Raw genomic sequence first — 26,403 nt, 5'->3', positions numbered from 1 at the left:
GTATATGTTTTCAGTTTTGTGCATTATAATTTGTAAACATTTAAAATAAATAAACAAAAACTATGTTAGCTTATGTCTAAATATGACTAGATTCATAAACTATAATGTGAACCTCCATTGAGTAGTGTAGTACTAATTTTAAAAATGAAAAAGCAAGCTGTATATCAGTATAAGTATTCCCTATTATCATCCAGAAACAAGTAAGTATAGTTAAATATGTCTTGACTTACTTGATATATAAACTAATTATTTTAAATATTTCATACTAAAATATTTTATTTTCTTTATTAAGTAAATATCCCATTATTTGCTTCAAATATATTTATTGTCTAAGTCTCCTAAAAGTATATAATATAGGGGGAGAATTCAAATAATTCAATCATCATCATTTCATATTTTAGTTATCAACATTTTGTCATATACTATGAGATGCCCATATTTTGTTTTTTTATCAAAAATATGGTACCTATAAATTTAATAAACTTTGGTACTGGGCATAAACAGATTATTAGATTATCATAAAACATTAACTTCCCATTGATATTACAAGATAATTGTAGAATTTTTAGGACATACTGTTTATGCAAAATTAAACAATGCTCATAACATATTACTCTGGTGACATATTATATAAAGATTTTAATATTATAAAACAAAATGTCAATAATTTTTCTTATTACATAATGTGTCATGACACAGGGGCACAAGTATGAGACTGTAAACACGGTGGGTTGTGAGTTCATTCCCACTTACTTTACACAATCATTTCTCTTTGGTATTGGAGCATGGAATTGAGTTCTGTCACTCAGCACTCAATTCCTCCATAATTTTGTTGAAAGTGGGGAGCAGAGTGTCTTAACACTAGGCTCCCTCTACATACCCTGCTAGTATGCATACAAGGAATACAGTATAAAGCTGTAAAAAAGTAAATTCAATATTTATTTAAAATGTTTAATCTATTCTTGAGGTAAATGACATTGAGGAAGCCTTTATACAAATACAAGACTATATATGCATCAGTTTGAAATGTTTCAATATTACCAAAAAACTACTATTACTTTCATTTAGGTTGTAATGCAATAAGATAAAAAAAATAGCAACCTTTAATAAAAGTTAGCTGAGACATTGTCACCTGTTAATTGTATTGTCATGTCATAATTTTTATCTATACATGTAAATATAACTGTAAACTCTGAAGGTGTTTTATTATGTAGATGTTTATAAACTCTGCATATAACATGTGTTGATTTACAAGCAAATTTCTAAAATGGTCAATTTTCTATAATGCCTATTACATTACGGCTAATAATGTTATAAAAAATATACAATACAGTTCTCGCTAAAGCTGGGCTTTTCATTTGCAAGTGATTGTAATAGAGCATAATCATACGAAAGACTTAAAAAAATTCAATTTCACTTTAAAAATCAATAAAAAATTTAACAAGAAATTATATCTATTCTTATATGGCGGATTGTGGACATTGCATCCTCATAATATTTACTCTCGTCTGAAGTGTTGATTGAGGCAATGAATCTTTCCGTTTTATGACCAAAAACTTATTCACAGACACATAAAAACAGATTAAAATAAATAATTCCTGCCCGAGTCATACTCACACTTGGACGGTGTTCACTTGTTGGAAAATTAAGAGATTAAAGTTTTATAATTAAAAAAAGAGAGGATAAATTAAAAATTTACTTACCCGCAAAATATGGGTTTATAATACTTTTTCTCCACATGTGAAATCAGGGCAAAAAGGTCAGTTAAGAAAAAATATAATCTATTTACATACTAATTAAGCAACCTTATTTATAAATATGCTAATTTCATCATATATATAACACAACCAATGTGTTAACAGCCTAGCCAACCCATAACATATTATATATTATAGTACATTTGCTTATCACTTGCGGTTCCACTTGTGTGGTTTTCTTATTTTTTATAGTAAAAAGTGCCATATAATCTAAAAAAACAATAAACACTTATTTTTATTACCTAAAGTATTATGAGATTTTTTATTTGAAATTACATGTTTCTTTGAAAACAACAGTATTTTATTAAAACTTTCAACCACCTCCCAATTTTATATTTAAATTTAGAACCTATGCCTGCAACTTGAAATAAAACAAACACTGTTACGAGAAGTTTACTAAAATAAAGAAATGGTGATTTACATATAGTGAAAATGTAGTTTTCACTATTTAAGTAAATCAAGTAAGTTTTTTCATAGATTAACGTAATTTCAAATGGGCAAACAAACAGAAAAAAAACATTTTGTGTTTTGGGTCCTATATACTTTGAGAAATGCTCCGAGTAATAGAATTTTTGATAAATCTCCCATGTACAGACACCGATCCCCTACAATTTTATTATAAGTATAGATGTAGGTACATATATATTTTTGAAGTCGTAGGCGATAGTAATGTTACTCATAAAAGTAATAGAGTTATGCAAAGGTCAGACGATATTGGAATTATGATTGCTCAAATGTTAGAAAGCACTGTTTACATATATATACTATTATATCGCAAAACGCTATCAACAATGCCTATATACATAGTGGGGGTAACCGACTAACCGTGTGAGTGGCAATTTTATTTAGTAAGAGGCGCGGGCGTCGGACGACTGGGCGGCCTCTCGATACATTCGCCATATAATTTCATATAAAATTTGTTTAATAAACAACGTTCGTTTGTGAAACACTTGCAGTGTTGTGTAAATATGAATGAAGATAATACTGTTAGTGAGGACCTGAAGCGACAGGCGGCTTTGTTTTACAATTCAACAGAAAGGTTTGTTTAAACTTAACTGTAAAAGCACATGCGGATCGTATTTCTCATTACAATTGCGATATTTCAACGATCCTTTAACTTATGTAAGTTTTAAGGTGGCGTAATTGAAGTAACGGTTATTGTATAATAATGATTGAAATAATCAGTCTACAATCGTCAAATATCGTTCATATAAATACATAGGTACGTTTCATTTATAAAAAAGTTCAAAATTATAGATATCTAAATGTTTTCTGACTTTTGAAAAAGTTAAAGGTTTACGAATTGCACTCAAAAACTTTTAAGCTTCTTTTTAAACTAATATAATGTGTGCGGTAATAAATTAGATAGCTACCTACAAAAAATAATGTATTACCCTCAATGTAAAAAAATAATAGATAAGTACAGTACAGTACTACTCAATCGTTTCAATAGAAACACTCATATTATAGTTTTTAACAATAGCATATTGTGCGGAATAGTAAATTGCTTAGGCACGTACTTAATTGGACGTGAAATATTTAGATAATGATGGGAAGTGCAGTCTGTATGACCATGCCATGTAATACCGACAAATCCCTAATATTCAGGAATGATTAATAAAAGTTCTAATAACAATTTTTTTTTTGTATACATTTAAAGAATTATTATTGACTGTAGGACTCACATTTGACACTACTGACATTCCTGACATTCCTATGTAACCTGACGATTCAAAAGTGCTTATAATGGCGTAATTGAATAAAGAATATTTTGATTATGTTTCTTCATTATTCAAACCAAGATGTCGTTTTAGGTCTTTGGAAGATTACTGTCATACATATAGGTACGTATACTTAACTCATGAAAGCAACATTCTCTTAGGAAACAAGGAACCCGCCACAAGGTCAACTGGTTTTCATTTTGTTGCCTGATATACAAAGAATATGTGCAGATATTTCCAATATTAATTGGGAATAACAAATAATAGGTCGTCGTTGATTATAATTATAAAGTTTATTCTTCGACGTCGCCGACCTGATGAAATTTTGACCTGTCTGGTTGTGCTGTGCGCGTGGTTTTCGTCGGCCAAAATGTCATTCAATAAAATCTTTATATTAAGTTCTTTTACGTTTCGCTAGTCTGATTAGACAAAGTGAGGTGTTGGGTGCCGCGATACAGTTTACAATGTCTCGAAAATGGCCAGTAAGTTACGAAATTATCTATAACTTGATATTCCCTTCCTAACCTTGAAATTTGCGTGTTGAAGATCTTTGTAATCCAGCAAACAATAACCTGTACATGTGATAACATTTTACTGTACACAAGTCCCACTGTGATACAAACATAAAACTGCATAGCTTTAAAGTAAATTACTTTTAAATAGCGGCGTATTTGGACTAAGTAATTCTTAGGTCAAAAATCTTGTCAAAAAAGTTATTTAAACCATTCATCACCACTACAGCATGGCAAAACTAGTTTTAGCCGTCTGTACACATGAATGTCGGAAGTAGATGATAAGAGGTAGAATTGAAACATATGAAGATATAATTTAATGTATAATCTATGGCGTAATCATATATAGGTACGTTTTTATTACTTCTTAGAAATATTATATCGTGTTCGTTTTTAAATTCAGGTACCTAATACTTTTTAGCTTATTTCTTTTTATATGCCGAAAGCGTATCCAATTAAGTTAAAGGTGTAATCATTCGTTTCTTCGTTGCTAATGAAAATATAGAAAAACATTATGTTTAAAAATCTTTTATTATTCTTTTTTTTATGATTATAAAATAATCGTAGCACAAATCTTTTATATGATGATATAAAAATATTATTTAATTATTAGGTCCTTACATATATATGAATTTGGCGTTTGGTTTGGGAGGAATAAAAAATTAAAAAAAAATTATATTATATATTTATTTAATCAAATTATAAACGATAGTTATCCCTGCACTTTTGCCATCTCATAGGTAGTTCATTGACCGAATTGACGATTGAATGTGTCATTGGACTGCCCCATCGGGGTTGAATTTTTTCTCTTGCAAGAAGTTATCCAAATTTCGAAGCAATATTTGGAGCAATGTTCAGGGAGTACGGTGGATGTCTTAGACATTCCAATTGAAGCTCTTCTAATGGCGTAGATTGACCAGCCTCGGTTGCTTAGCAGCTAGCTTTTCCATCATGGTTTGCAATTGCTGACAATAGACGTCTGCCGTAATCGTCCGGCCAGATTTAAGAAAACCGTATTGAACGACACCGGCACTAGTCCACGTAACACTTACAAGTATTTTTTTTGGGTCAATTTTCCCAAATACAAGCTTACGGGAAATACTAGCTTTCAAATAAAAAAAGAATCATCAAAATCACCCAGTCAAAAGTACTGAGGTAACGAACATAAAAAGAATACAGTCGAATTGAGAACCTCCTTTTCTTACAGAAATCGGTTAAAAACAAATCCTTATAAAAATATATATAATCTATGTAAAAATATTTTATATTATATAAAAAAAAAACAAAATACTTTTGTATAAACAGATAAATTTTGCTTGCAATTTATAAAAGTCCGTGGAAGCCTGTTCATTTGGTCCAATTATTGCGGACAATTACTTTTCCATCACGCGCTAATAGCTTCAGTGACACAGGGGTGATTTGAAAGCTGTAGTACCTATTTGAGTTTAGAAAAAATCTATTTTAAAACTTTATAATCATATATTATTTACTTTTAAAATATTTTCAGCCGTGCTTTCTAAGATATTATAATGAATATTATTTATATGAAATAAAAATATATAATTATGCTACTGTTCATTTTGCACAATTATATACGAGTACCGAGTATGCGGTTACTTTATGATGACTATCAATTTCATGGCCGTTGTATAAGGGAAGATGCGATCTTAATTGAAATAATTAAGCGACGATGTTTTTATGTATGTCATTTTTATTAAAAGAATTGTAAAAATAAAATTTTCAATTGTTCATTGACATTAATTTTTAAACTTGCATTGTTAAAAATTATGACCTCAATCAATCCATACTAATATTATAAATTCGAAAGTAACTGTCTGTCTGGAGTCTAATTTGTTCCCAGTCGCGACCTCACGCTGCGCTGGTTTGCTTAGAATAGGTTAAATTCCCAGTGCATTCTGCGGCCACAAGCCGAAGTACTAGTTCCGCAGCCCGCAGGAGACGCCCTTATAGCTTATCGCAACATAGTGCTGGCAGTAGTATTTTTCAAGGACAGAGTACTCTCTTCCCTAACCACCCGGTATCGCTGTAAAAGCTAGTACAGCTAACAGCATTAACCTCAAGTTCGAAAAAAATTGTCTATTCAAACCACTGAGCCGATTGTGATAACATCTATCTTCTATATATAAAAGCACTTGTCCTCACTGACTGAGGTAAGACGCACGCACAGCTTTAACCGCTGTGCGTAGAAACGTGAAATTTGAACAGATGTTTACTTTCGTAATCTGGACATCCACTAAGAAGAGATTTTGAAAAATTTTAACACTAAAGGGGTGAAATAGGGGTTGAAAGTTTGTATGGAACAAAATTTAAATCGGCACCGATTTTTATGAAATTTGAAATTTAGATTTTTAAAAGTATTTAATTGAATACGTGTTTCATAGTTTTCTAGAATTCTCCCGCTAAGGGTGCAAATAAGGGGTTGAAAGTTTGTAACGAATTTTTTATCGTTACCGTTTTTTATAAAATTTGAAATTTCGACTCTTAAAAATATTTCATTAAACACATGTTTCATGGTTTATTAGAATTCACCCCTAAATAAGCTAGCGAAGCTGCGCGCGTCCGCTAGTTTTATATAAAGCGAAGTCGCGCGGTTCCACTAGTGTTTGTTATAAGTAGATAACGAAAACAAAGTTTGCAAAAGTAAGTAGCTGTAAGCGAGTTGTACAACTTACTAGATAGTGTAGTTTATATTGAGTCATATGATTGTATACATTACTCAGTTTTAATTACGTTTACCTTACTTTTTGCTAATTATAATAGTTAAAAATATTTGAAGGACTGTTTTTTAAGTTACTAAATAAAAATGTCCGTTTAAATAAGAAAGTAGTTTATAAGTGAGTGCAGTCGGTGAAAATAATAGATTTTTGGGCCCTTTAACAATATTCGGAGAAAATACATAAATAAATATTTTAATTTTATTTTAGTAAATAGCAATAAAATTAATGTAAAAATGTTTTTTATGACTTGGTCTTTAAACACAATTATAAAATACTTCTGCGCTTCTCTTGCCCGAAGGCCTGGCAAGGGTTTTAGGTCAAATAAAAAGTTAATTGAACATACGATAACAATGTTTCTTATTCGTCACACCACTTTGTCAAACGTATACAGTCTCAACTTTTTAATTAACTTTATTGAATGCTTAAAAATAACTTTGAGAATCAACTAATTGTTTTGTATTCGATAAAAGCTCTCGGAAAGTTTTGGCTTATACTTCACTCAAAGCTAAAGTCATATTTTATGTTTGTCTTTTAACATTCGTTTAGACAAAAAAAAACTGTTCTCCTCTTGCCCCTGTCTGTTACAAGGTAATTTTTGTCTTCCTTCTATTTAGGTCTCCCATACACTTTTTGTGAGCTTCACGCTAGGTATATATATGTACAGGTAAGCAGAGAGAAACGAACAAGTTACGACATTCCGTTTAGACCATTCGCCGGATTTCAAGACATTGTGTGTTATGTGGCGATACTAAACTGCGGCTTATACCTTAATTTTATCAATAGGAGAAATTTAAAATGATTGTTTCCCCAAGTACCTAAATATCGAATCTGCAACAATCGCGTTAAAATGGCCAATGTTATTTAATACACAAAATTGTTAGAATAATATTATAAAAATGATATAGAACTATGGAATCCATTACATTTTTTTCTAGTTATATTTCTGTATCAATTCCATTTCACATTTTGTCACGTTTGGCCAAAAGTTAGAGTGACCCACAAAAATGACCATATTGTGCCGCGATCGCTGACCTAATTTCTCTGTATTGTAGATATAAAACATCTGCAAGAGTTATAGCGGGATTAAAGTTAGATAAAATGACCGTACTTGAAGTGACTTTTGGTATATCCTTACTAATAAGTTTCTTCGTCCATTTGGTGACGCAAAATATTATTTAGGCGTCGTGGTGTAGTGGGCATACGTCTATCTGTAATCACAATGGTTGTGGATTCGATATCCACTCGGGATTTTTTTTTCCCCTTTGGCAAAAAATAACACGTTAAGTGCCTCTGCCTTCTTTATTATGCGAGAAAATGCGTGTTAGGACTAACTTAACCAAAAAGATGTACCGCTCTCTCATCTCAGAAACTCGCTTATCTCAGAAACTAGTGATTCGAAATGAAAAACTGTTTTTGTTTTGTATGGTCCATTTATCGAGGAAACTGTCCCTGCGGTCAGCGTTGCCTCACCCTTCATTATTTCCATTTAAGCCGCAAATAAAAGCTACTAATAAGTATATAAAAAAAAATGAATTTAAACAACTATACATTATTCTTATATAAACAAAATTTATACTAATAGCATAAAGTAGATATCTCATTTTCCCACATAGGCAATTATTTCTTTGTATAATATGTAAATTCTACTCCCAATATGGTAATATAGCGACTTAGAAGATAAATATGAGCCATTACTTACGTATAACGTATATTTCATCACGTTAATGTGTAGGGAAAAATTAACATATTCGTTAGTATAATAAACTTGCTAATTGAATATTTTGATTTATTCTAATTTCGTTGCAAAATAAGTAATGTGCCTTTCTTATATGTTAATGTATGTTTTATTATTATTATTATTCTAAGCTACACGCTGTATTTCGCATATAGCAGGGTAGGCAGAGGGAACCCAGTATTCGCCGATTTTTTTGAAGCATTGCGTGTTGAGTGGTGAAACTCAACGCCGCGCTTTGCCTTGAAATTATAATAAATAATTATTTATTTCGCGGAGTGGGAATTGAACACACAACCGTCACGTGCTTGTGCCACTGCGCCACGCCGGCTTCATGTATGTATTATGATATAATAATAGCTTATTGTTAGATATCATCATAATATGCCGTTGTATGCAATAGACAGTGTATACTTAGTTCTGTTCAGCACTGCTTCACTTTGTTTGTCATTGAAATAAAATAGTATTTAATTAGCGTTTTTATTATTTATTTTCCATAGAATTGATTTTGTTTTTGTCATCTATATATATATAAAATCGAAAGGTCACTCACTCATCACGAAATCTCAGAAACTACGTGTGCTAGGAATCTGAAATTTTGCATGGGAGTTACTTATAGGACGTAGGTGCTCGCTAAGACGGGAATTTGCAATATTCGATTTCTAAGGGGTTGCTTTTGGGGTCGAAAGTTTGTATGAAACTTCGTTACTACAAATGCTAGGAGTCTCAAATTTTGCATAGATGTCACTAGGACGTAGCCACGGAGACAGAAATTAATAATAACATAGTTCACGCGGGTGCAACCGCGAGCGGGCCGCTAGTCTTTTATAAGATACAGTTGTCCAAACTGTGCATGTATTAACAATATTATATTTTTTTGATTACTGAATGTTACCTATAAATAAATCTTTTGTCCACATTTGTCTCTAAATCATTTTAATAATATACGAGTACGTGCCAGAACATTTATTACTTCCGCATTTCTAAACGTATTACCTACTCTCCATGTCTGGTAATGTCTGTTGACTGTCGCTATTTTACACTATTGTTATTAACGTATAGTTCACGTTTGTATGCATTTGTGTCTGTAGCCTTGAAATTTGCACGGTACGTTTAAAACTAATGAAAAGTGTAATAATTTTACCGGTTAAGAATATTATATGAAACGTGAAATTCTTTGTTAACATTAACGATTGAATTTCATTATAATATTTATTTGTAACCAACGTCGAGGAAAAAAATTATGATGTCGTTGCAATAATAAGTTACTAGTCCTAATCTTCTATTCAACCTATCTACAATTTCGATAAATAGCAACAGTAACTGTAACATACAGACAGACAGACAGATAACGAATCAATAAAGGTTCCGTTTTTGCTCATTGCCTAAGGAACCCTAAAAATCTTTTGCGATTGCCAAGTAGTTATAAATAAACTAATAATTTCACCTGCCAAATTATCCTTAAATCGTAGATAACTTACATAATTAAAATTATCATTTTAATTCATACATTTCTACTCCAGCAACGAACTACCTGTCAACGAAATTGTATGATTTCCTCTCGCTCACTTAAAAACGTAATTGGGTCACAGTCTAATTAGGTCGGCTGACACCATCGACATCTTATGGTTCCCATCGATGTAATCGTACCACCGGGAGTCAACTTAATGACGCGTTCAACCCACCAATGATTCCCCGATATCATTCGCTTGCCACGATTGTTTTTAATGATTATTTTTGTCGTTTCATCATGAATGATGTGTCACGACATTTTTGTTTACTTCCTTGTTTCGTTCGTTTATGTTTAGTGTCTTAAATCCTTCAGTTTTATCCTTGGTGACAAATTAACGACTATTGTTTTTTTTTTATTAATCATTAATTCGTAATGGTATTATTGTCTTCATCTGCAGTGGTTTCCATTTCCCAAAGTTTTTGGACTCTTTGCTAAACCTACAAAATATTTGCTACTTATACGTAAGCATGAGAAATGATGCTGAAATCTGTCTGTACATGGCTTAAAAATGTATAATATTTTTACTAGCTCAATGTATTTATTTACATTTGACTATTATTATTATTATTAATTAAAGTAAAAATAATAATAATTAGAGGATCAACAAAGCTGACAAAGTCATTTTACCTTAGCAAATGTCAAGGACGACATCAATATATTGAAATTGACATGACTGAAATTAAATGCAAGAACTATCGATATAATGGAAATGACTGTATAATGAAGATTATAATTGAGATAGCAGCAAATGGATAGACATAGGCAATATTGGTTTTATTTTCCACCCAACACGTACGTGACGGACTGCTCAGTTTGTTAGCAATATTTATTTGAATTAATTGTATGAAAAAATTGAAATTTTTTACGTCCAAGATTTTTAAGTTGACAAAATGAATATAGCGTGAGTAAATATGGTTATTTTTATAGAAAATATATTTAAGCAATTATATACTTACATAAGTGTTTTGCCTATTCTTTACTAATTGTAGATAAATATACTTGCTCACAGACAATGCACTGTCGAAATTATTAGGCGTCTCGGTCATAGGTTTTGGTTCTAAAGGGAGATTTGATTAGGGGATTTCCCGAAATTCCTATGGTAACGGGAAAGACGGATGTTACGTTTCGCGTTCAACGCTACGGTCTTTGCATACCTCGATTTATATATATTTTATAAAAATATATTACGGCTATAACCGTTTTTGTGCGTGCTAAAAAAATTTTTTTTAAAAGATTATTTTGCTATTCGTTATAACAATACACTTTATTTTAGACTTTTAATCTTTTGACATAAAACGAGCAGGATACAATTCAAATTGAAGGCGGCACAGCGGTTGCAAATACCAGCATGAGTCGGTGTAAACGGCGTCGAAGTCCATTATAAAACTATGTAAGGATTGTCTTGAGTGTTGATCTGTTGTGCCAAAGTACGTAAGTTCGGAGAAATTAGTGAAAAGCAGAATGTCTTGACACTTTCTCTCTCCATGTCCTCCAAGTGGAGGCGAATAACATAATCTCAAAGTGTGACGTTCGATCACGATTGACTGGCGGCGGTCGTGTCGCTTGAATTATTTTAATAACGGTACAAGTCAATATCGATTCATATTTCTCTATGCGTTCTGGTAAAGTAATTATATTGATTTTCTATATTAGGTATATATATGAACAAACCTTACACCTACCTTGAAATATTTATTTACGTTTATATTTCCATTTCTTCGCTCTGTTGTCGATGCAAAGCGCGGCGTTGAGTTCTGCCCCTCAACACGCAATGCCTCCAGAATTCGGCAGAAAGTGGGGAACGGAGTGTCTTAACACTATGTTCCCTCTGTCTTCATTGCTGTGTGCGGGATACAGCGTGAAGCTAATTTTTTTTTAAACCTACCTAGTTACAAAAATGCAGTCACAAATTGATCTATTCATTAAAAAAATATTAAAAAATATATCTTGATTAAAAAAAATATTGATTTACAAATTTTTATCGATACTTTAAAAAAGTAGGTTACGCGCATATTTTTTACATAAGGTTTGTTATGTAACGTATGAAAAAATATAATTTCATATTAAAATCTGCATTCTTGCATAAATAAGGCCGTAACGTTCAATTAATCGTTCCGTTTTAACTAATTACCTTGAAGTTTACGTAGGTATTTAAACTATATAGAACAAATTTTACACTTAGATAATTATACCTAAAATAAACTAAAAACAACTATAAATATTTACAGAAAAAATATCTATTTTAGTGTTTTTTGTCGTATAAAATGACATTTAAATTAATTCTAAATTATAATGAAGATTTACATGCTAATTTAATTTAAATTAAACGACATTAACGCATAAATATGAATTATGGACGTTAAACATTTCTAAAGTATCTATTTCGGTAACCTATTAAGGCCGTTACAATTTTGAAATGGTCCCATCGAGATGGCGAAGTTAACAGCAGCTTGTCATTTGCCTGCTCCGTTAAGCATTCCTTTTAAATCGCAAAAACAAACTTATTATCATATCTGGCCCCAGAAAAGTTTAGTATGGAAATATTAATATTATCTTAATATGGTTACTTAACTTAACGACAATACTGTCTTGAAATTTCCTACTGAATATAAGACTAGCGTTTATCTGCGGCTTCGCCCTTGTCAAATTCTCTACCTTCTCATATTGTTTTACTAGTATTGGATTTTTTTCATATAATTTTTTATACGAAATATTTGTTTAATATGGACAGCTGTTCATTTTAAAACAGTATCGACATGACATTTATTTACACGGTAGCGGTTATTGTCCTTTACATTGAAAAATACTGATATCTTATTATGTTTTCCTTCAAAATATCTACTTAAAATATGTGATAAATTCATATGCCTTTTTTAAAAATTAGACATTACACTGACTTAAATAATATAATAATTTCTGTATTACTCCGTCCGTATTCCAACAAATATCTTAGGTTCGACATCATATTAGGTATAAGTATATAATATATCGGCCTTATACAATAAGAATTTGTTTCGGTATAATCGATATAAAAGCTGCGATAGCGTGACTGGCATGTAGAAACGTTAAATTTCAAGGTTTTATATTTTCGTTAGTACACGCTTTAACTCGGGAAAAAATGGTGTATAAAAATAAATATGCTAAAATTGCAACAAGCTGCCTATAGTAAACGTATCATTTATTCTGCACGCGATGAGGTTCCCAAATATACTTTGCATTAGGTTGAAAAGTACACCATACAAAAAAATGCCTCTGATCGGAAGTAATACGGAATTAATGAATGAAATTTGCGAGATATTGTCAGTCTGCTGCCGTTTGTTTGTGCCTGTCATCGACTCGGTCCCTACAAGTGGGACGTTTCGCCTAAAAAAAAGGTCCATATGAACTTTGCAAAATCTGATATTTTTAATATTTATCTTTAGATATTTAGAGGACAATTTAGGAAAAATGCGTGAAAAGTGTAAGTCACCATATTAAATGAAAGATATAAGAGCTATATTGAATTACCTCGGGTACCTAGAATATGTCAGTCAATGTCATACAAAACTTTGAGTTATTTCCATTTCACACAAAGGTGAAACCGCAGATATAGACTAGTCTAATATAAATTTCATCTATGATTATGCAAAGCAAATTGCAGTTTAAATACGTAACTCATGGGTGATGTGTTTATTACTGTAATAATTAATCTGAATCCCTCGTAAATCTGTACCGAAACGCTTAACTCTAAACCCTTATTTACATATTGGGAAAATAAGACATTTATATTGCGTTATAAGGCAAGTGAGCCTAGTGTTAAGACACTCTGTTCCCCGTTTCGAATGATTGCTATTGTGTAGAATGGCGGAACTCAACTCCGCGCTTTTGCCTTGGTATCAGAGCGAAGATATGAAGATATTCATTAATAATAATTTATTCCCCCGAATGGGGATCGAACCTACAACCGTCGCGTTGGAGTCACACGTTTATGCTCCTGAGCCATGACGGACTGTCCTATGTAAATGTCTTTATAAAGACTTGTTTCACAATCTTGCTTTTACATATTCTATAATTGCCTACCGTTTTACTGTAATTATGTATGTTACATATACTATTCACATGTTCATTTACACGATACGTCTATACTCGTATATTACGATGAACAAAATTATATTATATTAAAATTATTTCGCGGAGATCCCACACAACAATAATAGTCTTATAACTCTTTTCTGAATTTTGTATCAATAACAGTAGCAACATATATGAGTGCCTAATAGATAAAGTTACCACCGTTCACCTACCATGTTTCGCCTAGATAAACCCGTAAAAGTTTTACCTAATAAATATTACATTAGAATTTGAACTCACACTTATCCTGTGGAATAATTATCTATAAAAACACATTTTAACTGCACCGCCTTCACACCTAACTACAATTAAAGCAAAAAATAAATTGTAAATAATTAAGCTTACTATAATATTGACAATATGTCGTCACGTCGTATTAAGAGAGCGTAGCATAGAAATGGTCGTGAACAACTGAAACACTAGAACGTTAATCCAATATGGCCTGTATGTCGTTAGTATACGGCACTTAAAACCGGATGAATGTCGAAATTCACATCTCAATCAGTGCGTTAAGTGAAATGACCTAATTTTCACAACTTTCCAGTTAGTCACAGTTAGTTTTACTATCATTTTTATGTGGAATAATAATAAAATTGTCATATAATTTTGTGGTATATAATGAAAACCTGAAATTTTCACGCTTGCCGTACGTTTATATCGTTATAAAATTGATTAGGTGGTGCATCCAGGCGATTATAATGTATGGCGACTCGTCGTGGTGTACGTAACTTGGATAATGAGGCGTAAGTTATTTGTCCAAACCCAATGGACACAAAAAAAAAAAATTACCATAATTTTTTTTGGGGTCATATTTTTTTTTATTTCTACTGATAAAGAGGTTACATAACTTAAAAGAGATTATAATACCTAAAGCATAAATCTGGAAGAAAATTCAAAAATCATTTTCCTGAGTAGGGTTTTCACATGTCGTTTATAGTCATCGTCGTCATGACGCTGTGGAAGGCCGAATAAGTTGTTTTTATACCAAAACGCTTTAATAAATTTCTATCTACGCGTTACAATCGATTGTTAGATAGAAGATATCGGTCACACACAGGTATAATTCAATGCAGGCGTTATCATTGCGAAATTAGGTATTAAATCGATTTCAAGCAACATCACCAAAACATCAATATCAAGAATTGGCATTTTTGACTGTATATGTCATTTATTATACCAAAAAAGTTTGGCATATATTTTAAAAATATTTACTTATTCATGTGATATATTTAGATTTTTCGAAATATTCTTTCATTATATTATACCGAATGATCGTATTAACCTGAAGTAAGTTCTTACATTTACTTTAGCCGCGTTATTTTTGTTCATTAAGTTAAATATTCATGGAAAAATATAGAATAAAAGAGAGGCTTCTCTTTAATTTTCTTCCCATTACCCATTGTTTTCTAAATTGCTTAAATCAAATTTTGGTGATCAGGAACACTTTTAGTAATGTATTGGCTTAGTTAGATTATTTGCCATAATAATTCACCAACGTCAATATCATTGAGGAGTATGTATTTTAAGATAAAAGATTTCTTACTTTTAATTAAAATTATGCCATAACTATAAATAAATTACATTATTACATTGAAATTCTAAATAATGAGGTAAAAAAGTCGCATAAGTTTTATGCTTCAGGTTCAAATTGGTATTAGTTCCATTAGAAAGTAATTACAAAGTTAATTCGCTATACTAATAAAACTGCGTTTGATAGCTTAATTCTTCCTGAACATTCACTCGAAAAGCTATTAACTCCAGTTACAGCATATTATAATACATAAATAAATTACTGTATAACAATATGCCAATACATTTGTATGAGAACCAAATAAAGTTTTAATAATAATTATTTTTTTCGATTTTTTTCTATTTTATTTTTCACGTTGTAGGTATCTTCATTTTTTATTCTTAAAAACTCAGGTAAATAAATAAAAATATACAAAAAAAATATAAATGTAGAATAATTATAAAAGTGTAATGCAATGACGCACGAATCAATGCTATAACGTGATTTTTTCTTAATTTAACATGTTATTTATATGCAAATTATCTTCCTTAAATTTTCTTTACTGATATTTACTATATATTTTACTATATACTTTTATAGGCAGAATCTTGGCAGTGATCGTATCAAAACTCGGAGAAGCCTAAAAACTTTAAAAACAAACGGCCCATGAGGTAAAATAAATTTTGCGTAACAAGATGCGTCTCGCTATCTATAAATTACAGCTTTCCTTGGGGATAGCTAAAAATTTCAACGTCGGTGGAAACTCAGCCGCTGTATACATTGTATAGGAATAAGTTAATTTTAACGTGTTTTATGTAGGCCGTATGACCTTTTAATAGGATGAAGTGTTTTTTTATAACTGATATTTGCGTGGGACATATTTAGAATTTCTTATAATATATTGTAACAGGCGTTGATGAGTTTTTGTAAACATAATCTTACCCCCCTTGCCGCCATAATAACCACCAATACAAACTTATTATTAGAATATTTTAATATTTTTTTCAAACATTCTCTCGACCTAACGAACGCCTTGAGCGTTTGATCTTTTTACATTTAATTAACACTGTTTCGAATATTATTTCATAAATCTTGTTGGGTCACCTCTATTTTTGGAAAGCGGTCATAAATCTAAATATTATAATTAACTGTTACAAAGCTATAATTAGATACTTTCTGCCTACTATGGGTATATATAAGTACATTTTATTACATCGATAGAAAATATGCTTACATCAAAATCATTAGAAAAGTTTTAGTGAAACTAGGTTGTGTTAATTTTAAGTTCAATTTTAAAATTAATATTTTTTTATTTACAGGGAAGCAGCTAATGTAGCACCAAGTGTTAAACAGGAGAAGTCATGGCAGTTTTGGAAGAAGAGACGGCTGATTGTAGCCTTATTAGCTTTCTTCGGATTTTTCAACGTATACGCTTTAAGAGTGAATCTTTCTGTGGCCGTAGTCGCTATGACGGAAGCTGTGGAAGTGGAACTTGAGAATGGAACAATCGTTTATGTAAGTAGGTACTAGCAACTTAACCGCGGCTTTGACTGCTTAAACTTATTTTCATATTATTAGGTATACTAAATCTTTATGTAAATTCCAAACTATATCTGCTATTCTTACGTATAAACTATATTACTATAAAGTTTCATCTAAATCGGAAATCCGTTCTGTAGATTTTTAGTAACCACTTTCACGAAAAACCTACATCAACAACAAACATTCATCAACTTTCACACGATATTCTCTTACATAGACGATTTACATTTATTTTAATTAACTGATAATGAAGCATAAGCACATAAGTTTTATCCTAATGTTTTTACATTTTATTATCCATACATTATATAATTATCTACGTAAAATTGCAGTCTGTGTATTTGTCAACTTCATACTTGTAGGAACATTGCGTAAAAGAATACCAGTATTTCTTGAATTTTGACTATATTTTTCTTTTTAAATATATTCGACTCGCCTGCAACTATATATGTGCCAATTTTAATACAAATTGCAAATTTATTGCATTTATAGAATTTAACTTCATTTGTAAAAACCCATACAGAATAATATTCATACTCTTTTAATAAAATATTTTTATTCGCAAGAGGTTTCTAATACGAAGCAATTTTTTTCATGATGTCATAAAATTTTACAGGCGAAGATTTGCTTGCGGACGTTCATAAATACATATTAAATGTCAAAATAATTATCTTATACGAAATTCGACCCTATACCAACGTGACAAAGTTACTTACACTTCCCCAGCGGAACAGGTTAACAGTAAATGAGTCTAATAGATATTTTAAGGACCCGTCAAGCTCGAGTTGGAAACACAGTGTTCCATATCGTTTAAGGCTACTTAAAGAAAGGACTATGAAAGGCTACTTAGATATTATATTTTTTAAGGCTATTTTTTTATTATATTTTTTATCATTTTATTTTTAGGTTATTATTTAGCGTCTAACTTAAAGTATTTTTGTCAATTTTCGAATATTTTAAAGCAAGGCATCTCTTGAAATTGAATGACACCGCCAACCCTTGGGTTCAAAGTTAAATGCTAAAATTTCATAAGATTATCACACAAGGAGCTATTTGAGAGCCCGTAAATGGATCCGGCTTATTCTCGAGCATGTGATTTTTACTAGGGTGTGCTTTATCAGCAAAGTACCTAATGTATGCAGAATACATTTACTTTCATAAACCATATAAAATGCTATCTTAATCTCTTTGAATTTTTATATGATGTCAAATTCGAAAGATTTAAGCATTCCTTAAATATAGGTTTTACGATATTTTTAATATTTTAAAATAAATAAAATACATATAAAATCTAATCAAAGTTTGTAATATAGTGTTAAAGAAATCGATGACACTTTTGTATTTTTATCACGCATTTTAATACTATAAAAATATACAACTATAATAAATTACAGAGCAGGGTCCACAGGTACTGGACATTTGATGTTTTGTCGTCGGTCAGATTATATCCGCCTTTTTTACTATCGGTCAACCCTGTTCATAAGACAGTACTGTTGTGATTTCGTTGTTACTTTTGTTGTTTTTATTAAGTTTCTTGTTTTGTTAAGTGTAAAGTTGTTGTCTGATTATTTTGTTTTTGTTATATTGATTTTTTATCTATTGGAACATGAGTTAAATAAAAATGAAATTGATTTTTAAAATACATACATAAAAGCTTAAGAAACTAAAGAAGATTTTTTTGTTTACATTTTTGCTCATGCCAAAATGAATAGGGTATATAGATTGCCTTCGCCTTGCGTTATTACTGACATGCAACGTTGCGTGAAAAAGAACATATCAAATATTTATTTCCCGCAAGTGGGAATCGAACCCACGACTGTCATATTTACAGTTACACGCTTGTATTACTCCACCATGAAAGCCTCGAGTATAATATAAATAATAATTTTTTCTATCTTCAGGTTCCAGAATTCGACTGGTCGTCTCAAACAAAAGGATTAGTGTTAAGCTCCTTCTTCTATGGTTACATCATCACTCAGCTACCTGGTGGTTGGCTTGCAGCTAAGATAGGAGGTAACAGGTTCGTTCCTTTCTATAGAACACCATCTTATTAATGATATATGAAAGTGTAGTATTTTAGTTATATAATATGACTAGATTTGTAGTTTAGCAAATAATGTTTACATTAATCCTATTTCTAAAACATCAGGTAAAGTCATGACGTTTAGTCATAATGGGTCTTGGGTAAAAGTTCTGAATCCTTCTGTTAACATATAATGACACAACGACCTATAAATATTTATTTCTTGCATGATATATTATAACAGTCACCTAATTATCGTATAGTACGATCGACGAGTCGTGGGCGCCCTGAAGTTAGTTGTTGATGTCAGGATCCCTTACCTTCATCAGGATTTCATACAATGCGCAAAAGTTCAAAAAACCTAACTTCAAAGCTGCCACCGTATTGTCGTTTTGTATTAAGTAAATCGTTGTGTACAGTCGATGCTTCAATTTTTCTTATTATTATTTTTTCTTTATATCAGGATGTTCGCGATAGGGGTTGGTACTACTTCCCTATTGACGCTCTTCACGCCTCCCTTAGCGCATACAAGTACTGCCTTACTTATTACAGTGCGTGTTATTGAGGGATTATTTGAGGTACGTATTAATTATTACTTATTAGTAATAAATATATTAATTTCAGGGCGGTCGTAGTGTAGGAGAAAGGCGTGCGACTGTAAATGCTACAGTTTGTGAGTTCGAATTCGGCAAAAAGTAGGAAGCGGCGTGTTTTGACACTAGAACACCCTCTGAGAGGAAAACGTCCGTCTCACCCCTTAAGCCTTTGCATTCTTCTAAGTGGCGGAACAACGCCGAGCTGTACCTCGTTACCAGAGTGAAGAAATGGATATATTAATCAATTTCCCCGAGTGGGACTCGAATCCACAACCGTCACGTTTACAATCATATGCTTGTACCTCTCGAAGAACTCAGCAGCATCAATGTAACGAGTAATGTCAATGTGCTATTACTCAGACTTTATTACTACCAGTCACTTTACTTAACGTTTAAAGGTGTTTTTTTATATATTAAGAATATTTACCAAATATGTGTAGGGTGTAACCTACCCCTGTATCCACGCGGTGTGGTCCCGCTGGGCGCCGAGTGCGGAGCGCGCGCGGCTCGCGACGTTTGCATTCAGCGGTAGCTATGTGGGCACAGTCGTCTCTATGCCTATATGCTCGCTGTTGGCCCAATATACAGGGTGGCCGGGAATATTTTATGTTTTTGGTAAGTTTGTGTAATTATCTTTTCTTTTTTGTGTTTAAAAATCCACATTTTGTGAAATTAATTAAGTATGTGTTATAATAACACTTTAAGGTGGGTTTGTAGGAGTGTGATGTCTTTATATTGTAGGGGTATTTTATTTTTATGTTATAAGACTTTCCCTAAAGTCTTATAACATAAAAATACCCCTTATTTGTATTAGAAACTATGACATTTTGTGCAGTCACACGTATCGGTCGTCTGCTACGGCGGCGGTTCATATAAAACCCAGAAAAATGTCAAATATTTGACGAGAAGGCTAGTTTTAAGACATTATGGTCGCAACACAACGCCCAATCGGGACACAGGGTGTTGAACTTGTGTGGCGAAATTTAACGCTGCGCTTTGTCTACCAGAGCAGATTTTTATTGGAAATAGTCCGTGGTGCAATGGCACTGCATGTGATTTTAAATGATTCTCACTCAGGTGAATAAATTATTTCAATTTTTGCTTGCTTTGCTCGGGTAATAACATAAGACAAAGGGCAACCTTGCGTTCCGCAACTAATTGTCTCCGAAATTGGGCGAAAACTGAGAAATGGAGTGTGTTGACACTAGGTTGCTTCTGCCCATCCTGCTGCGTGAAGCTAAAAATATTTATATTTATACGAATATTATATTTTATAGGAATCCTTGGTTTAGTATGGACTACAATATGGTGGCTGGTTGTTAAGGAATCTCCCGAGAAGGACCCTCATATTACCGCTGCAGAATTAAAATATATACAGGTATGTAAAATAATTTTAAATACTTACAATAAAAAAAAAGAGGATAGACAAGATAAGTCAATCTTAAGATAGTCTCAGTTCCCCACTACCATAATATATATCTTTTTTTGTATAAGTAAGGATATATTTTTTTATATTTATATGTTCATTTGTTAATATTTTACGTTAATATGTTACATAGTTGACTGTATCACGTTGGTCTCTGTACAATTACAAATGCAATAGTTATAGGTTCGATTCCAACTCGAGGAATTAAGTATTTCAGTTCTCTGTTGTAGAACAAAAAGCGCAGTTTCGCCACTCAACACGCAATGTCGCCAAAATTGGTTGGTAAGGGGGGAACGGAGTGTCTTGACACTAGGTTCAGTAGGTTCCTTGTCTACCTCGCTATTAACGAAATATGTATAAAGCTTAAAAATAATAATCTGTAGTCTAAATGTTCTAATTACACTAACGAAATAAAATAATAATTATATTATTAAAATAATATATCAAAAAATAATGTGGTGCGTGTGGTGTAACATTTTGGAAATGTTAATAAATAATATATTTTTTCTGTCTTATAGGAATCTCGAGGCGCGTTAGCAGTGGACGGGACGCAGATTCGACACCCTTGGAAAGCAATGCTGACATCAGGACCAGTTTGGGCGATAGTCGTGGCACATTTTAGTGAAAACTGGGGTTTTTATACTCTACTCACGTTTTTACCTACTTTTATGCAAGGTACGCACGTATATATAAAAATCAGGAGGAACCTAGTGTTAAGACACTCCGTTTCCCACCGACATAAGTTAATTTAATATGTTTTTTAACGAAGCTAATTTTGAGCTCACGTCCAAACGCTCTAATCACTAAGCCATACATTCTCTTAGAACTCAATTAAAGTCGTCCTACGTTCAAAACGCGACGCATAATCTAATATACGGTTTCTACTCGTGGGAATTTTACTCGCTTGGTACAAGACAGAGCCCTGCAATTTTAGCTATAAGTATTTTGATTAGTATATGTGATGTGTATTTTTTACAGATGTATTCAAATTCAAAACATCACAAACTGGTTGGCTGTCGGCCGTACCGTACTTGGCCATGGCTATAGTACTGCAAGTGGCTGGACACATGGCTGACTGGCTGCTGCGTATGGAGGTCATGTCGAGGACCAATATACGGAAACTATTCAATTGTGGCGCGTTTTTGTCTCAGGTATAGTTGAGGTTTATTTTTGTTGGCTTCACCCTGTATCCTGCATATGGCATGAAAGGCAGAGAGAACCTAGAGTTAAGAAATTAAGATTTCATACAAACGACGTTAAATTGCATATTGAGTGGCGGAATTCAACGCTGCACTTTGGCTTGTTACCAGAGCGAAGAAATGAACATATTTAATATACCATCGAGTGAGGAACAAACCCACAACCGTCGCGATAACAGGCAGACGGCGTGCCACTGCGCCGCGACAACCTAGGTGAATTTATGGCGTAAGAAAGAACTTCAATGAGATATAAAAGCGCCATCTGGTGAGAGAAAAATATATTTTTTTAGTCGCGTTTCCAGCCAGACGCGCCAGGACATCCTTAATATTATTATTCCATATAAAATTAAAATACATATTAAAAATTATATAAAATTTACAGACAATATTCATGGTAGCCGCTGCATACGCGCCCTCTGTGTCCGGTTGTGTCATTTGTCTGACCATAGCTGTTGGACTAGGAGGCTTCGCTTGGTCAGGATTTAGGTAATATTTTTTTTGCTTCACGTTGTATCCCGCCTATAGTAGAGTAAGCAGAGGGAACCTTGTGTTAAGGCACTCTATTGCCCACACACAAATATAAGGTTTTTTTTGTTTTCCTCAATCAATTTTGTTTTTATTGTCTTGGAATAGTAAACATAACAGTTCTGCCATATTATGCCTTTAAAATGATACCAAGTATGTATGCCACACACAGCAAGGTAGGCAGAGGGAACCTAGTGTTAAGACACGTTCCCCATTTTCTGCCGATTTCTTGGGGCACTATTCTGGAGAAAAAATGAAAATATAAATTTAAAGAAATATTTAATTTATTCGAATGGGGACTGGATCCACAACCAGTCCAGTTGTACCCCTGTGCCATGACTGGCCTCAGCATATTCTTAAAATAATATATCTACAATATTAGAAATAACTAAAAACTAATACATATAACTATTAACGTTAATTATTTTATAATTTTAGTGTGAACCACCTGGACATAGCACCGCCACACGCCAGTGTACTCATGGGTCTGTCCAACACCATAGCTACTTTGCCCGGTATCATTAGTCCGCCGCTCGCCGGCTCTATTGTTACAGATAGAGTAAGTATTACATTTTATAAAAAAATATATTATGTCGCCGGCTGAAAGTTTACATTTATTTACCTTTTATTTTATTTTATCGGAATCGAACCCACAACCGTTGTTTATAGTCATAAAATTTGGATAAAAATATATTCAATTAATGAAATAATCATAATATACATTACCATATATTTGACATACACATACACGGTTTTCTAGTGTGTAAGTAGTTAAATAATAAATTCTTTTTATTATTTATAACCATAATTATAAAATTTCAGACAGCAGAAGAATGGCGTATGGTGTTCTTCATATCAAGTTTCATATATCTCATCGGCGCTATAATATACGGGGTCTTCTGTTCCGCTGAAAAGCAACCGTGGGTTGTAGAAGTCGATAGCGACGCAAGTTTCGATACAGATGGCGCTTCCGTTACTACAGCCAGGGGATACGATAATAAGGCCATGGATAGAAGCTCTGAAATGTAAAAACATTAGTATAGCTAATAATTTATATACTTTTTTAGAAAATGTTTAATAATTTGAAATATTTGATTTTATTTCTAAGAAGCGGTAGTATCTCGCTGTATTAAAAAATAATGTGTAGACAGATCTATTTATGTTTTAAAAATGTAATTTAAATTTGATTATATACTATAAAGTATATAATCAAATTGAAATTACATTTTATCTTTATAATATAATAAAAAATATCTTTGTTTATTCAAAGAAATTTTTTATATGAATTATTTGTGTAAAAAATTAAAATATACATTAAACCACCATGAATAAACTATAGAATATACATTAAATCACCACGGTAGACCGTATTTGAGTTTTGGCAAGGATCCTGCTTTTGCTCCTATAATAGTAACGATAATATAGTCATACAGTACAATCGACGAGTCGTGGCCGCTCTTAAGTTAGGTCAGAAAATATCCTAAAATCAAATCTGCGCAGCTAGCTGCAGCTAACTTCAAGGCGGCCAAGTCTCGTCGACCGTACTTTGTGTACAAGCTCAAAAATTTAAAAATTAATCATAAAATAATATTAATTTGGATCTGAATATAAAGAAACAGCCTGTATATGTGTATAATGTATGAGAGAGATGCATGAGATTTAAATGGTGATAAATTTAATATCGAATATAATAAAAATATGTTTTTTTTTATTTAATACGTAAGAATAGTTTTTTTTTGTATTTTTATTATTTGATAATGAAGGAAGTTCCGATACAAATAGCGCTTCTAAAGGTATCGGTAGATATCTATATTTAAATGCAAATTTATTATGTACATACCTTTTTTCATGTATAACGGAGCTTATGTGAAAAAATATAGCATATTATATTCATATATGAATAGTCTCTGTAATAGACTATTCTATTTTTACTAATAATTACTATAATATACATTTAATAAATACAACATATTTTTGTCTACTATTAATTAAATATAAATTTGATCTCAGACATAATTAAATTTGTAAAATCATTATTATGATAATTATGCTCAAAAATAGATTTTATTAAATGTTTAATATTTCTTAATGCATATATTCTTTTGTTTAATTATTAACATGAAGAATTCTTCAACAGTAGTAAGTGTCCCCGTGCACAAAACACTTCCAAATTTTGATAAACAAAACATATATGTTTGCACTACAAAATAAAACAATATAATAGTACTTATTTATTACTTTCTAAGTATATACAGTCACTAAGAACTATAATTGATTAAATTGTAAAGAAAAAATGAGAAAGTAGCTGCATTCCGGAGTATATAGTATTATATCTAAAAGATAACACTCAAAATTGTTATTTCATAAAATTGTTAAGATTTTTATACATACTATTACTTATATAAATTGCATATATTATATACATGCATATATTAGTAAAAATCGCATTAAAATCCGTTGCAATTATATTTTTTTTAGATTTAAGCGCACATTAGTGGGAAGAGATTTTTGATTTATACTTTGTATGTATGAATTAGAACTATGTTTATATTATGAGTTCAAACACCACAATATTCATATTTTAGTATGAAATTTTTATGTTACTAAAATTATTTTACCTACATATATATTTGTAATGCAATCTAACTGTTAAATGTATATACGTGTTAATTGCATATTTTTATAATAACTGTGATGAATAAATAGTAGAAATTGATTTTTGCTTTTTATTTGGATGTTTTCCTAATTTCCCATTTCCTTAACCTTTTTATTTTAAGACAATTTAATTTGCTTAGAATTATATGTTTTTTTTTTTCTTTTATCTATACATATATTAAGAGAGTAAAAATGGCGCGTCTGTACATTGAATATATTCACAAAATAATAATTAAGGGGGTTTAAGAATAGTAATAGATCCCTACAAAATCTACAAAAACAATTGTCTGTTTGTCTGTTTATTTGTATATTTGTACACGCTAATCTTCGGAACTACTGGGTGGATTAGAATGAAACTTTTTTGGTTGTATAATTATTATATCTAGGCAATCTGTCAAGACAACAATCTGGATACCTGGAATATAACAAGCATTATCTGTCCATATAATAAAAATGAAGATCTGGAACAGTTCATATGCAACCCTAACAGCCCAGCTAAACCTTAAGAGATATGAACATAATGGCTTCGGAATAGTTGTTCTGCGTCGTCAATGTTAAATGAAATGAGGTTAATTATTTTAACCTAATAAGTAAAATAACATAAGATAGGAGTATCTTCACGCGGTGAAGGCAGTAACAGTTCAGGTCTATTTTATAATAATATTATTGAAGACTTTGCTTCGCCCCTGAAGAATATGTACGACCTTTGATGGACGCTCTTGCTTCCCCCGATTAACACAATTCTTTTATTGGTTTTTTTTTTCATTAATTTCTACCCTCTTTTACACGAGTTCGCTAACAGTATAATAAATAATTAGCTTTACATGTCAATGCTCAAAGTATA

General features: G+C 31.6%; 1 protein-coding gene across 2 annotated transcripts; it reads left to right on the top strand.

Moving 5' to 3' along the window:
• Positions 1 to 25,620, top strand: MFS9 (major facilitator superfamily transporter 9). 2 transcript variants are annotated; one of them, XM_085196159.1, is made up of 11 exons: positions 1 to 200; positions 16,913 to 17,108; positions 19,037 to 19,155; positions 19,622 to 19,736; positions 20,195 to 20,369; positions 21,032 to 21,132; positions 21,699 to 21,855; positions 22,159 to 22,331; positions 22,762 to 22,865; positions 23,343 to 23,463; positions 23,727 to 25,620. In XM_085196159.1, exons 1-11 carry the CDS (start codon positions 145 to 147, stop codon positions 23,931 to 23,933), a joined length of 1,524 nt encoding a protein of 507 aa, XP_085052285.1. In that variant the 5' UTR covers positions 1 to 144; the 3' UTR covers positions 23,934 to 25,620. The 2 variants fall into 2 exon arrangements, with proteins under 2 accessions (XP_085052285.1, XP_085052284.1); XM_085196158.1 differs by lacking the exon at positions 1 to 200 and adding an exon at positions 2,596 to 2,796.
• The last annotated feature ends 783 nt before the right edge of the window (positions 25,621 to 26,403 follow it).

Source organism: Heliconius melpomene, chromosome 13, assembly GCF_056956725.1.
Source record: "Heliconius melpomene rosina isolate 202511_hmr_F chromosome 13, ASM5695672v1, whole genome shotgun sequence".
In the NCBI taxonomy this organism is placed as follows: Eukaryota; Metazoa; Arthropoda; class Insecta; order Lepidoptera; family Nymphalidae; genus Heliconius; species Heliconius melpomene.
Note: the sequence above shows the minus strand (reverse complement) of the source record. Positions and strands in the feature narration are given on the sequence as shown.